The sequence below is a fragment of the Lissotriton vulgaris genome, chromosome 1_1 (assembly GCF_964263255.1).
Source record: "Lissotriton vulgaris chromosome 1_1, aLisVul1.2, whole genome shotgun sequence".
NCBI lineage: Eukaryota > Metazoa > Chordata > Amphibia > Caudata > Salamandridae > Lissotriton > Lissotriton vulgaris.
The window spans coordinates 1,698,092,685-1,698,107,798 of record NC_141685.1 but is presented as its reverse complement, the minus strand read 5'-3'; the positions used below and the strand labels follow the sequence as shown (position 1 = coordinate 1,698,107,798).

At 43.4% G+C, this 15,114-nt stretch overlaps 1 protein-coding gene across 2 annotated transcripts in view; it reads left to right on the top strand.

Moving 5' to 3' along the window:
- Positions 1-15,114, top strand: part of IL15RA (interleukin 15 receptor subunit alpha) — a 458,659-nt gene that overhangs the window by 277,170 nt on the left and 166,375 nt on the right. For both annotated transcript variants that reach the window (XM_086918943.1, XM_086918942.1), the window contains exon 2: positions 9,532-9,729. In XM_086918943.1, the coding sequence (XP_086775069.1) occupies positions 9,532-9,729 (198 nt within the window). The remainder of the gene's footprint in view (positions 1-9,531; positions 9,730-15,114) is intronic.

The following is a 15,114-nucleotide window of genomic DNA, read 5'->3' as shown; positions in this document are numbered from 1 at the left end:
TAGATAAAATCACTGGCATGCAGAGGCAGCGTAAGTTACGATGCTGCTCAAGCACTGGGCTCCGAATGCGATACCAAACCCTGACCAGATGCTGGCGGCGTACCGGTTGACAAGCAGCAACCAAGGATATACGCCAGGGTGGTGTGATATGTTTGTTGCAGAAAACACACACACATACCCACGGGGGGGGGGTTGCCTGTAGGACCTTTGAGTGCAACCACCTGGCACATTATGGAAAACTAGTGTGGTGAAGACTGACCCCCGAGCCCTGACGAAATTGCCATAAGGTACTTTGGACAATGAAGTATGTTTGCCTTCTCTAAACTGAAGTGGTTTGCAACATTGTGTGTTTTTTAATTGAGGTGGGACCATGGCATCGATTAAAGTTGGCAGTGTTGCCAGTGGGTCCTACCTCATTTTAGCTTGGAGAATCGGAAATATTTCTTCTTTTTTCCTTTTCACTATGGGGTCATAGTGGGATAGCACATGATTAACGTGTGTGGTGCTTTCTTCCACACATCACTAGGTTTTCCTTGTTTCACATTTTTGTTCACACATTTCATTCTGGTCTTGACAGATACAGATGATGATAAAGACGAGAGCATACTGGTGAGTACCAATCATCAGCTCCTTAGGTGGTGCTTATGTGAGGTACTTTCAGACCTTCACATATTTTTTCCAAATCGGCACAAGCTGTCAGCCTGGCACCTTACTCCTTGAAAGTGTGCAAATTAATTTGCAAAGTGCCTCACGGGTCATCGCTATGCCCCCCCCCCTCTTCAACGGATGCATGATCCTTCTGGTCAATGTCATCCACGCACATTAACATCCTATCCTATGCCAACGATAAGCTACTCATACTCTCCCTCTCTGACAAGACCGTCAACACAAGAAACAGGTTCACCGTCTGCATGACCAAAGTCGTTAACTTGATGAAAGCAAGCTGTCTCAAGCTCAACACCAAAGAGACAGAATTATTGATCTTTGGCAAGAACACCTCACTATAGGGCTCCAGCTGGTGCCAGCCAAATTCGGACCCACAGCTAGAACCCACATGAAGAACCTCGGAATAATCATCAATAACAAACTGGGCATGACCGCACAAGTCAATGCGGTTACTGCTCCCTGCTTTCACGGACTGGAGATGCTGAGTAAGATCTTCTGGCTGGTATCACCAAGCAATTCACTAGAAGACTAAAAACCATCCATAACTCGGCAGCCAGACTCATCATTAACCTCCCATGCAGAACTAGCATCACACCACACCCCAGTTAACTCCATTGGCTACCCATACACAAACACCCTCAATTCAAACTCCTTACACACACATCCAACGCACTACACAACTCAGGCCCTACCTACCTGACCAGTCAAATCTCCTTCCACTAACCATCCAGAGACTATTTAGTCCTCCAAAGCAGGGGCAAACCCACAACACGTTCATTGACATAGTGAAGGAAGCAAAAGTTATTTGGTGTGAAAGATTAATTTCTTACGTGGTTAGTATAAGAAATTGGATTATTGTTTGGGGTGGGTGAGTCCCCACCTCTCGGAATAATCACTACTCTTGTCAGGGTGAACCCTCAAACTCGCTCAATCCCATGGTTGCTATAGCCCAGAGCAGACAGTCTTAAGTTAGGGCACTGTGTAAAGTTTTTCTGCAGATAAACAAAAACACAAAAATCTAATAAGAAGAACCAGTGGTATGATTTTATAAAGTTTTAAGAAAAAATAGCTTCAAATAGTGATAGGCGTAACTGATAGTTTATGGTTGTGGTAGACCAGGACCTAGGCACAATTTTACGCTGACCGTAATACAGCGTGGTCGGATACACCAACCATGTTCATCCTGTCCAAAGCTTTTACCTTGGTAAAAGTCTTTTCAGTCCTTATCAACTATAGCACTACACTAAAGCCCCTCCAGGACCTTAATGGAACCACTTAAAGACTCACAGGGTGTTAATAAAGTTTGTGATAAAAAACTGCATTGTAACTTTTTGTGATTAGGGAAAATTGTTTTTTTCTTTTAAAATTGGGAAACTCAATAAAGTTTGTGATAAAAAAAGAGACTTGCAGGGTGTCAGGCAAAGGCCAGTAGCAGGTTATAGTGCAAGTCCAGAAAAATGCCTCTTATGGCATGCTGTCTCCTTTTAGCCACACAGGAGGTCAGCCAATTGGCCTTGGAGTCCACTTGTTTTTACTAGGTATAAGAGTCAGCATGTCCTGTCGTTCAGGGCTCTTCTCAGGTCACAGACATCAGGCCGAGTCCTCTGATCTACCGGAGGCCCATACAGTGTTCTGTAGTGGGTGCCTTGAGATACCACATTAATGTCTGGCATGGACTACTGGGTGGGGGGACTCCTAGCCACTCCTATCAGATTAGATAAAAGTTCCCAGGCTCTGACCTGCCCACTTTTACAGCAGGTTATGTTTGCCTTACTGAAAACAGGCCCCAAATTCCATGTTTCAGGGCATTTTCAAGATAGCAAAAATCTTTACCCACATTAAACTTGGGTTCTGGGGGCTGGGAATGTACTATGGTAATCCAAGTGTCCTCCCACATCTAACACTAAAGGCCAGTTAGAGGCAGGCACGGTACTCACATCAAACCAAGAGACAGTGGTCTGTCAAAATGGTTTATTATGAGAGGTTGCAGTGCAAGTTTAGCACTGTTACAGTCAGAACTACAATGGTAGGCCTCAACCATTGTTTGCACTTCCACGATAGTGGATGACAATAGGTGTTGCAATCCACTAGTGGCATTCAATGTCTAGGCACATTATGTACCATATAATAGGGACTTTTCGGAAAATTATATATGTCAGTTAGGAGTATGACAGTTCTACCCTGTTTAAAGGGGGGGCACAGGCACTTTACCCCTGATTAGCAGGGGTAAAGTGCCAAGAGTTCCAAAGCCAGCACAAACATAGGGTCCGGCAAAATGTGAAAAATCTGGGGTGACCACACAGAAAAGGCCGATATCTACAGGAAGCAAGGACTTTGTTTGGTCGGTGTTGAATGTGTTTCAGCTGAAGATGGGTGGTGGAGTTGAGAAGAATGACTCCTTTCATTACCAAGTGTGTTGCAAGTGTAATAACCATTGTTATATGAATCAACAACTTATAACGGAATAATAAAAACAGAAAAAAGAATTTACTCTTGTTCGAACATTTAGCATGGTGTACTTTTGAGAAGAAATGTTAAAAAAAATTATAGAGGAATTTCTTTCAAAACGTATGCACATATTGAATGATATCCTAAAAAATATACAGTACTTTAAACTGGTTTTTATTAAACATTTGATTAAGTTGGATATTTAAAAAGAAAAAATAAATAAAAGATTACTTTACATATTTCTATAGTTATTTGTTGGTTCCATCATTTTCTATGGGAGTGTGTTGCTGTACCAATTGTTGGCCATGCGTGGTGCTGATCTTACTTCGAGCCGGAGCTGGGATACATAATTTTTCGGGTCCTTTTATGGCTGTATTAATTTCAGAAGTTTTGTTTGTGAGCAGCAAGGTGGGTGCATGGCCCTCCTTAAACCAATCCCTATCCCTCAGTTAAGACTTTCATAGTCTTCCCTCAGTAGTAAGTGTTTCCCATGATAGCAGAGTTTATTTTGTTATTATCACATCACACCCAACTCTTAGAAGTATTGAGGGGCAGATTGATGGGAATTTTGTGCAGGGTAGCGCTGCAGGTCACCTTGCTGCACTGCCCATTGTCAAAGGAAAAGGCGTATCTATGGCATATGGTGCATTCATTTTGTTTACCCCTGCGCTCGTGCTGTTTCTGCATCCAAGCGCCAACACATGCACCCTTGCACCATGGTGCAAGGGTGCTGGTGTTGCATGCAGAACTGATTTTGTGCAGCGGCACCTTCCTGGAAGGCTTTTTCCTCTTCCTATGTGTGAGACAGAATGCAGCACACATAGAAAGAGGAATAACGAGGAGAAATAGTGATATTTCGCCTCATTGCGCCTCCCCCTTATAGTTTTGACGCATCCCCAGGTTTGCAAGGTCTTGTAAATCTGGGGATGCATTAAAATCCATGGGTGTTGCGTGAAAACACGCACTGCAACGTCCATGGCACGCCTCCGTAGCGCAGAGTAAGCCAACGCAGCGATTTGCGCTGCCTTACTCCACATTCTTGAGCCCCTTCAAAGCCTCCAAAGTGGCTTTGCGTGGCTTCATAATTATGATTTAGCTGTTTTCGCTGCCGTTGCATCACAGAAAGTGACGCAAAAGGCGGCACACCGGCCTCGTAAATATGGGCCTGAGTGTGTAACTTTTCAAACAATGGGGCCTTTTCTAGAACTTAAAAGAGCACTCCTGTAGTACTCCTGTATGGGCTTATAAATGCTTTTGGGAATTTTCCTCAAATCATGAAAAATGGAAATATTCATTTGCTATGAGTACAAACAAAAAGGGATCATACCGCCACTAACCAAGAGTTTAGCCTCATAGGAGCGTCGAACGTTCAGCGCCCAGTGCTGAACGTTCGAAGAACGGGTGCTGGCCCGTCGGCCAACGGTCGTGCGCAGCACTGGCAAGGTAGTGCTCGCGACGACCGTTGGCCGACGGCAGCACTTAAGGGGTTAAAAAGAACAGTTGATAAGAACAACAAGGAGGAGGAAGCTAAGATGTAGATAACGAACAATTTAATCTGGTCTGAGATCTCAGAGTGTATAGACCTCTGTACAATTCCTTGAAAACGAATTAAGGGAAACTAAGTTGTGAAATAGGTTAGTAGGAAAGTTACAAATTCTTATGAAGATGTAAGTATGAAACTTCAAATCTTTGGACCCAGAACTCCGTGGTTGGGTCTAAAACAGAGACAATAACCTAGTATTAGGATGAATTCCTGTTGGTTTCAAGAATAAACTCATATTTTGTAACAGAACAGCTTGGTGAAATCGTGGAAGGAACGTATTAAGAGAATATGTTAAGCGAAAATGCCACCAGAATTATCAACCCGCCATTTCTCAGACAAGTTTTAATGTACTTCCTGTGAGAGACAGTGAAAAATAAAATCTAGTCTTTAGTGATTAAGAGGAAGCAAATAATTTCACAAAGTAATAAGATGGATTCTAATGTTTTTCCTTATTCTGGGTATTAATATCGGAAACACAGGGGATGAATCACCGTCGTTACTGCCTGAAATTTAAAAGAATAAGGTTAGTTACTACAACTACAGCCTAAGTTGGCATCCTTTATTAACGAAAGAGTTATATGTTTGTGTGTCCTTAATTGTTATAATGTAGGGGAGTTGTGGATGTTAGGTTTTTTGTATGTAGACAGGATCAGATTGTGCGGCTTTTGTGAGGTATGTCTAAACACACTCAACACCATAGTACTACAGGCTTTATAGGTCTGCCTTCGCTGTGTAATTTACAGACAGTTCTGCCAAGTATCACGCAACTGACGTGACACTAACGCATATCAGTGCGGTGTTCCGCATCAACGCACTGAAATGCATTGTCACGCATTTTAATGCCACGGACTGGAATGCACTCTGCTGACAGCATCAGCTGAAACTGGCAACGTAACGCCAGGGTGATATCTGACATATATGTGCCTGCTGCTCAGCTCCCTGCAAACTTGCCAGAAGGAGACACTTAAAAGAGGCGCTAGTGCTCTGACAGTGCTACAATGTTGCAATCTTTCTGCCAGGCAGCCTGCATAATTGAAGCAAAATTCCAGAAGGGTCCTGCCCTCAGTCGTTCCCTTAGCTGTGGCGCCAGCGCTGTGGGTTGGTATCAATGACCTCACATCCTTTGCAGGAAGGAAGTAAGGTCTTTCGGAAGCGGCAGCCGGGGATCCCACGCAGACTCCGTAATGGGGTGAAGTCAGTGCTGTTTTGTCTGACACACTTTAGTCTTTCAATAGGCGGTAGACAGTCCTGCCACCTTACAGGATGCTTGTTATAAATAGTTCAGCTTTACAATTATTAGGACTTTAAGATAATATGCTAATGAGAGCAGGCAGTGACTTGAGCAAATATTGGTAATTGAAACATCACAGGGAATATGCCCCAAGGTGTTGCTGTGTGATGTCGTGCTCACTCAGTCAGAAATCGAAATAAATAACAACATTGAAGGTCTTGGCGAGTGGTGGGATCAGGTCAGTTGATCAGATGTGGAAGAGACCACTTACCTGATTTGCCACATGAAGACGATTTTGCTCAAATCAGCGATCTTGACCACAGTTGCTGATGTTCAGAATAATCAATAATACGTAAGTGAGTTCTATTTAGATTCAATTGCTGTCTAAACTTTGATGTTTTGGAACGTTGTCTTCTAGAAGCCATCTGATGATCTTCTTTGGATATTTTACTGATGACTATGATCCTCAGTTCTGCCCACTGCTGTTTGTGTGACTTGGTTTTGGGATCATTTAACCCTCTAGCTAATGCTTTGCGTTCTTCGTATACTTATAAGACAATCAGCTTCCCTTGTGGTGTTTAACTCCATTTGTTGTGAATCGCCCTTTCTCACACATAGCAGATGTTTAACCTTATGCTTACTCTACTATGTTATATTCTGGACCCCATTTTACTGTGACACTTTATTTGTTGAGTTTCTCTTATTCTTATGTGAAGCACTTTGCTACCCTACTGAGTCTGGTTCTCACTATCTAAAACTACAAGTAAATAAATTAATCAAATGAAATTCATAGCATAAATACTTCTTTTGTGGCTATCCTGAGAACGTGGGATGGATCCAGCCATCATTTGACCTTTGGTGAACACACCTGCCTTAAACCAACAAATTGTAAATAGAGTTTAACTCTGACAATAACATATCTGTCATATAAATATGACCTTCCTTTGCCTCACCCAAAACTGGAGTATAGTACATTAACATTATCCTTTCAGTTATCAGCTATTGTATATAGAGGGACCACAGACATTCTCCATGAATCCAGACATATCTGATCTCGCACACCACAACCAGGCAAAAATACATGTGTCACTAAAATATGGCAGATGGCGGAACCTTCATGACAATGCACCTGATCCAAAATAACCTCAGTGGTAAATTTACCCTTTTCTTGATATTTAAACAGGGCTTATGTGCACACCGATCAGGTGCTATACGTACTGAAGGTGAGCAGCGTCCGGGCTCCGGTTGACAGCATATGTTTTTCTCGTGAAATCTGGCAGAGAAGTAAGAAGACACTTTGAAATATAAATAAAAATACATTTGCTCTTTGAGGGCTCGGTTGTATAAGCTCCGGTGCACAACCCATGGATGGTGCACTGTGGATACTTTGACCCACATCTTGAATACAAGTGATTTTGCTCCCTCATTGACAAAAAAATCTAGCAAAAATTTCAAGCCCGGCTGCTCAATAATTCTGGAGGATAGAAATAATATACAGACCCCCAGGCGCTGCAGCAATTGAACTTCTTGTTTGAAACTACGAAGTAGACCTTCACCATCGGTCCTCCACCATACGATCACTCTCGTCGCCAGGAATTTGTCTTTCCTATCCTTGCCCTGAAGAAGTCCCGTCTTGGGACGAAACGCGTCGGCTGTTCGTTTCCTTCTGTTGAAAAATAAAAGAATCAAACAAACAAGACTTCTAGACATCACTATTTGTGCTTTGACATTAATACTGTTACTTTTACACAATTTCAATTTATGGTGCACCTGTGCTTTTTTCGTTAAAAATACATATGTCCCAGGCTCCAAGTGTATTTTAGTCTCACCATCTGCGCATGTAGGGGCTCATTTATGATCCCCTAAAGGAACCCCTGCTTCACTTTTGCGCCACTGGTGTGTCACTTTTTGTGATGCACCAGTGGCGTAAAAAATGCGCCATATTTACGAAGTGACTCATCTAGGTAGAGGCGTCACTTCGTAAACCCCCTGCGCTGCATTATACCTGTGCCAGGTATAATGTATGCAGGGTGGGCATACCCCGCAAGAAAGGGTCGTAGGAGTGGTGTAGCGAAATCAGTGAGATTTGGCTGCGCCATTTCTAGGACGCCAATGTGTCAAAACCATACGCCTGCCTCATGGCGTAAGGGTGACGCAGGCCCTTTCACATGCAGCTTGCCCCATGTAAAAGGAACATTGCTGGAGTTGCGTCAGGCTTCCGACACAACTCTAGCAATGCGCCACTTTTTGCGCTGACAGATACTTCAGTTATACTGACATATCTGTCCTTCCTTGCAACATGATGCGTCATATTGTAAATATGATGCATCATTTGTGTCGCAAAGAGGGTACACTGAGAAGTGACGCATCGCTGTTTTCACGCAGTGATGCGCCACTTCTCGTAAATGAGGCCCTTAGTGCATTGCAGTAGCGGTCGGCAGTAGGTGTTTCTATAGGGCGGTGACGTGGGCAGGAGGAGGGGCAGGGTGGGGGGAAATAATGTATGGATTACGGAGTTTTACAGGTAAGTAAACATTTAAATACATAAAACGAATTTCGTTGCGCACACTGCATCACCAAATGTGATGCAGTGTGCGCAACGAAATTCGTTTTATGTATTTAAATGTTTACTTACCTGTAAAACTCCGTAATCCATACATTATTTCCCCCCACCCTGCCCCTCCTCCTGCCCACGTCACCGCCCTATAGAAACACCTACTGCCGACCGCTACTGGTGCATTGTGTCATTTTATTTGGATCCACCTCAAAAATATGAATAAAAGGGGTGTCAGTGACAATGATGAAAATAAAATAACACATTTCACTGGGACCCCACAATAGTGAAATGAGTGCTGAAAGAGGGGTTCAGTAATCATTAACCCAAGCCAATTGAGTCAGATAGTTTTGAAGTTCATTTCCTGTCGTATAATGAGGTGAATTTTATGTAAGTTGTTTTGATGAGCGATGAATCCATTTCATTCAGAACAAAAATGTGTGCAGAGACATTATACTGATGCAGAATGTGTTCTCAAGGCAATATACAAAGTGCTATTTTACAATACAGGCACTTGAATTTCCATTGACAACAAACTGCATGACAGTGGGCTGGAATACAGGAGGAAAACCTCAGGCTGTAATGGCCGCTTCACAGTGAACACCACTTCACCAGTACATAATCACAACCTCACTTAATTACCTGTATCCATGTGTGATGTGATATTACCTGGTACTAGTAGCTAATTCTAGTTTCAACACTTTTTAATAACCTATCAGATGTGATGTAACTGTGGGTAATACTTTGTTTTATTATTGGACAGGAATCCTGTCGGTACTGTAGCTAATGCTGATGGTAATTAGTATATTTACTTACTGATGGTAATTTTATCTTCGGCAGTAAACCTGCTGACTCAGACTTCCCTTTTGTAGAAGGGGGCATTGCTGACCTCCGTTTCCAATGACTTGCAATTGTATTTATAGTTTGTTTTGTTTACCGCAATAAAGACCATGGTTTCCTGAGGCTACTAACCATCATTTCTGCAGTACAAATAAAATATATAAGGAAGAGCAGGGCAAATACCTTATAATAGTTCTGAGCTTCTACTTCATTAGAGTCTGTAAAGACGGTATGTCTCTTTCGTTACAGAATGTCACGTCCCAGAGAAAGTCCAGCACACGCAGCCTTTCCCACATGAAGTGTTCCCAAGCAAGGGAGGAACGTCACTGCGATATCAATGCGAAGCTGGATACAAACGGAAAGCAGGGACGTCTAATCTCATTGTGTGCAAAACAGATGAAGGTGGAGGCACAGCCCGCTGGACAACGCCAGAGGTAGAGTGCATCAGTAAGTACTGGAACTGGATGCCTTTGTTCCACTTTTGAGATCCTTTGTTTTACTGTTTAATGTCAGTCGGTCTCCCTTCCATTCTTCCATGCACTGGCAGTCACAGACTTGGAATCAATTCAATACTTACAAGTCAACCGTTGTAAAATCGGACCACTCACCCAACAAAAAGAAATTCCACTATGTTCCTGTCTTACTTTTCCACTAGAAATGCAGGGTGTGGATTTTCTCATTGAGACCAGGGCCAGTGGTTTATTTGCATTGTTATTAGCAGCTATTGGATATGGTCTGCTCTAGCTACCTGGACAGGAGATAGACCACCTGTGTCATTCAAAGATGAAGACACAGGTTTCTGGCTGTAAAAAAGGTTTCCACCAGGCAAATCTGCTTTTATTCCTTGTTCACCTGTAAGTGCAGAGAGAGAGATAAACCCCCAGGCAGCAGAAAGACTCACCCCCACTATGTTCACCCTTCCCTGGCATTCGGATCCTGGAGGACTAAAGATAGGTGCGACCGGTACAGGCAAGAGCGGTGGGGCAGTGGGGGTTTTACTTTTTTTTTTTTTCCTATCCCGTCGTATGTCGACCCAGCTTGAGGCCTGATGGGGGAGGGGTTGGGGGAGTTTGTCTGTCACTACCCGCGCAAACCTAATGCCTGATTTCAGTTCATGACTATTTTCTGCACCATCAACACGGACCCATACTGAGGTGACCAGTGTGCTAAAGTGAAGTCCTGAAGGACCTCTTCAAGATGAAAATTACAGTTCACAGAACGGGTTGGATGGGGGTCAGTAAGGAATCTGCGGGAAGAGAGAGTCTGTACCAGATGAGGCATTATGGAACATAAGTAACTTGTCCATTGGATAAGACTTCTAGCCACAAATTCCTTACCTTAGAATAGCGCTATATAAAACTTTATAAATAAATAAATACCAAAGCAATCTCTTCCTAGATTTGGGTCTGTGGACTGGGTTACACTAAGTAGTCGTGGAGGACCGAACCGAATAGGCGAAATGCCATCACGCCAGACCTGACTGTCCAGTCAGTAATGCTTGGCAAATATGTGCAGTGATGCCCACAAGCTGCCTGACAGATGTCCAGGACTCGGACTTTGGGAGCTAACACGGTGGGTGCAGCTTTGGCTCTATTGGAGTGAGCCCCCTCAGCGGGTTGATTCTTGGTCATTGCATAGCAGATTTTTATGCAGAGGACAAAGAACCTGAAGTTGGTTCTCTTTTGTACTGCTTCCCCTACCTTTGCACCGACAAATGCAATAAGGTGGAAATCCTATAAAGAATTGACCATCCACTCGGAAATCTTGGGTACGAACAGTGTAGAACAACAATACTTTTTTTGGATCCTGGCGGTGGAGTCTCTCCTCTTTCTTTATAGGAAGAGGAGGGAGCGAAGAAAATAGTATGATGCTTTGTCCAACATGAGAAGGTGTGACCAACTAGGGCAGGAAGGTGACAGGGGTCTTAAAGACCAGCTTGTCAGGAAAAAAGGTAGTATATGGAGGACTGACAGAGAGCACCTGGAATTCACTAACCCTCTTGGCAAATGTTATAGCCACAAGAAAGACTGTTTTGATGGTAAGCAGTCTCAGAGGACAGCTGTGCATAGTTTCAAAGGGTGAGCACATTAAAAAGGCAAGAACTGAATAAGGTCCCATTGGGGCATAATGAAAGGTGCAGGGGGAACATGTGTTGCAAAACCTTTCAGGATGCAAGTTACAATTGGTGAGTTGAGCAGAGAGGGTTTATCCGGCAACCACAAGAATACCACAATGGCTAAAAGGTGCTCCTCAACTGTGTCCATAACGAGGACTTTGTGAGCGAGAGATAAAACAAACAAGAGGACTTCAGACAAGGATCATTAGACACAAAGCCAAAAATGTCTCCCATTGGCAGGTGTTTACTGTTTCGTTGAGGAATGCCTGGCTTCCAAGATGACATTACACACTTCTTCAGACAGATCAAATATTCTCAGCTGTAACTGTTCAATCTCGATACATGTAGATGGAGAGTGTGTAGATTCGGGTGCAGAACCCTTACCAGTTGCTGAGAATGGAGATTCTCTCGAAGGACGACAGATGTGCATACTCAGGACTTTGGGATACCAAACGCCCCATTCCCAATCTGCAGCCACCTAGGTGACTTTGGCCCGGTCAGTTCTGATCTTGAGAACTCTGGTAGGAGTGTTATTGGCAAAAAAGAATACAGAATGAGTGAGAGCTGACTTGAAAAGTTCAGAGTGCAGAAGTGCTGACATTGCGCATTTTCAGGAGTGGCAAATAGATCTATCCAAGGTTCTCCCCAGTTTTTTAATTTTTTTTATTTATTTAATGCGATTTTATATAGCGCGAACATTACCCGAAGGTGTCAGAGCGCTTTACATAAGAACCAGCTGCGATACATAAGGATTTAGGATTACATGCGTTACATAAAAGATACAAACAGAAAAAAATCGCAAATGTATAAGTTATAGGGTCACACAAGGAAGAGATATTCAAGGAAGAGATACAAATGGATATACTCTAAGAGTCAGAAAGGGTAGCACCGACACGAGTAGTGTGGGTGACACTGAATTATTATATGGAATTAACCAAGCAGTGCACAGCCAATACCCGTTATAAAATATACTCTAAGAGTCACATAGGAATGGTGGATAGTACAAAGTTCTACTGCATATACTAGTGATTAGAGTTATCTCTATATACATAGGGAAGGGATATGAATGGATATACTCTAAGAGTCACATAGGAATGGTAGATAGTACACAGGTCTACTGCATATACTAGTGATTAGAGTTATCTCTATATACATAGGGAAGCGATATGAATGGATATACTCTAAGATTTACATAGGAATGGTAGAGAGTACAAAGGCCTACTCCATAAACTAGTGATTAGAGTGTCCAAAAGATCAATATAGAGATTCGACTCATCCAGAGACCAAAGTACTCTGATCTCCTCCTCTCCCATACGGCCGCTCCAAACCAGGAGTGATGCAAATGCCACCACTGTGAGCTCTGGATGGGGAAGTAGTCTGTTGCTCACCAAATTGGGGTTCTTGAGCTATCACTGCAGATCTTTTGCAGTTCCCTCTGATATCTCAACCACGTTGGAGAGATTCCCTTGATGCTGAATCCACTGGAACTTCAGGTCCCACTGTAGAGTCCACATATGCTAACTGGCATGTTTTACCAGCATGATACAGGAGGCCATGAGACCTAGCAGCCTTAGACTGAGTCTCACCTAAATCCAGGATAGAGGCTGAAACATCAGTCTCATAACCTGAATATCTTGGACTCGCTGCTCAATAGGATAAGCGTGAAATTTAACTCCGTCCTGAATGGCTCAGATGAACAGGAGCATCTGAGAGAGGGTCAGGTGTGAATTTGTTTTGTTGATAGAGAACCACAGTGAATGCAGGAGGTCCACAGAATTCTGGAGGTTAAAGACGACAGCCTGGGTGAGCCCTCCTTCAACATCCAGTCATTTATGTAAGGGAAGACTGGAATCCCTGACCTCCAAAGACTTGCTGCAACCACCTCCATCACCTTGGTGAACACGTGAGGAGTGCTAGTATGGCTAGAGCGGAGCACCACAAACTGAAAGTCTAATTGGCCCACCATGAACCGCAGCGGCAATGAATGGAGTAGGTTTCTGGTGGGGAGTCGCTATTTGAAAAAAATCGTAGCGTGAATAATGCCCCCACCACTTAGCCCATGGCAATAGCACCATAGGAACGTGCTATTTTGGCCCCTGGAAATTCTAGGAGTGCCAATACGGAAAATTCTGGTAGCTTTTAATATTTTTCACACCTTATATCCACCTGGAATGGACGCGCCTTAGCGAACGTGGACCACAGGGGATATTCAACTTTTTTGGTCCTGAAGAAAGCTGCATTAATATCTTTGGACAGCTGAAACATGTCGACCTAAGTTTGATAGGATACAAGTGGTTAATAATACTACCTCTAAGGTATCCAATACACTGTTTTTAATGATATTAGCTGACCACTGAATAAAGTTGGTTCTGGTACAGCTGGTATTTTTTAACCTCACTGTCACTTTCAAACAACACAAATTGAAAACATCCTTTTTTCACAACAACCAGCTCCGCTGTAAATCAGGCATTGAAGCACACTGGAGGGACATTCGGTTCCTCCAGTGGGAACCCCATGATGAAGCATGTCACCACTAGGGTGAGTGAGGGTTCTTCTTAAAAATAAGCTATTTTTCTCTCCCAATTTTGTATGTGTTTCACTTGTGATTTTTCTTGATAAAGTCTCATCACTAATGGTGTGAGTCTGTTCTTCTGGTGGCTTCGGTTTTTTATTTTTATTTCTGACCACAGCACCGACCAGTCACTCTTTAGTTGTTGTTGCAACGCATGTGGGCTGGCAGGATGGGAATATGGAAGTATGCATCCTGCAGGTCCAGCTCTAGCATCCAGTCTCCAGGATCCAGGGCAGACAGAACCTGAGCCAGAGCTGCATTTTAAACTTTTCCTTTTTCGGGAAATAGTTGAGCCTCCATTCTTTTTCTGCACCAGAGAGTAGCAGGAAGAGTGACCACAACCTACTTGTGATGTTGGCACCTTCTCTTTGGCCAGAAGAGCCTGCACTTCCTGTCACAACAGTGGTAAAGGTGGCAGGGTATATTGAGGCAGGTAGTGCTAAATTCTGCCTCCAACCAGTTGCCCACAATGGTGTGAGGGCATATTATAGGGTTTTTGAGGGTTGCTATAAAGGGAGCAGATTCGGTATAACTCTGGCCTTGGTTCTCATAAGACCTAGAGGATCTCTGTCTGCAGCCATAAAACGAATGAAGTAAGAGGCTGGCGTGTGCAAGGTAATGAAGTCCAGAGATTGATATAGGGCTTTAAAGGAAAGTCTTTATTTTCAATTGTTAATTTCTCTTACGATAAATGCATAAAACTCAGCCAACGCATTTCTTACTCTTGAAGAGAACTTCATCAGGGCTCGAAAGGGCGAGTACCCTAACGAAAATTTAATCTGGCTACACGTACCGTGCGCCACAATGAAATATATTGGGCGCTGTGTGAACCATGAAAATTACAAAGGCCCAGTCTGTCCTGAAGTCTAATTTAGGACAAGTTTCCTTAATGTAGGAGATGTATGCAGGATCTCGCTCCAGAACTGCGCAGCCGTGCGCAGTAAGGCAAGTAAGGTGATCCAGCCTCTCAGTGTAGAGCTGTGTTGAAGTGAAGATTATATCATATGGTACAATCGATACTCCAGGCAGTGGAACTGGACACAAAAAAGGGGAGAGAGTTCCCGGGGCCAAGTATGACCGTGCACAAAGTTGAATAAACGTCCGAGGGTCGAATGGCTGATGCCCGGGCTTGTTGCGCTGGATT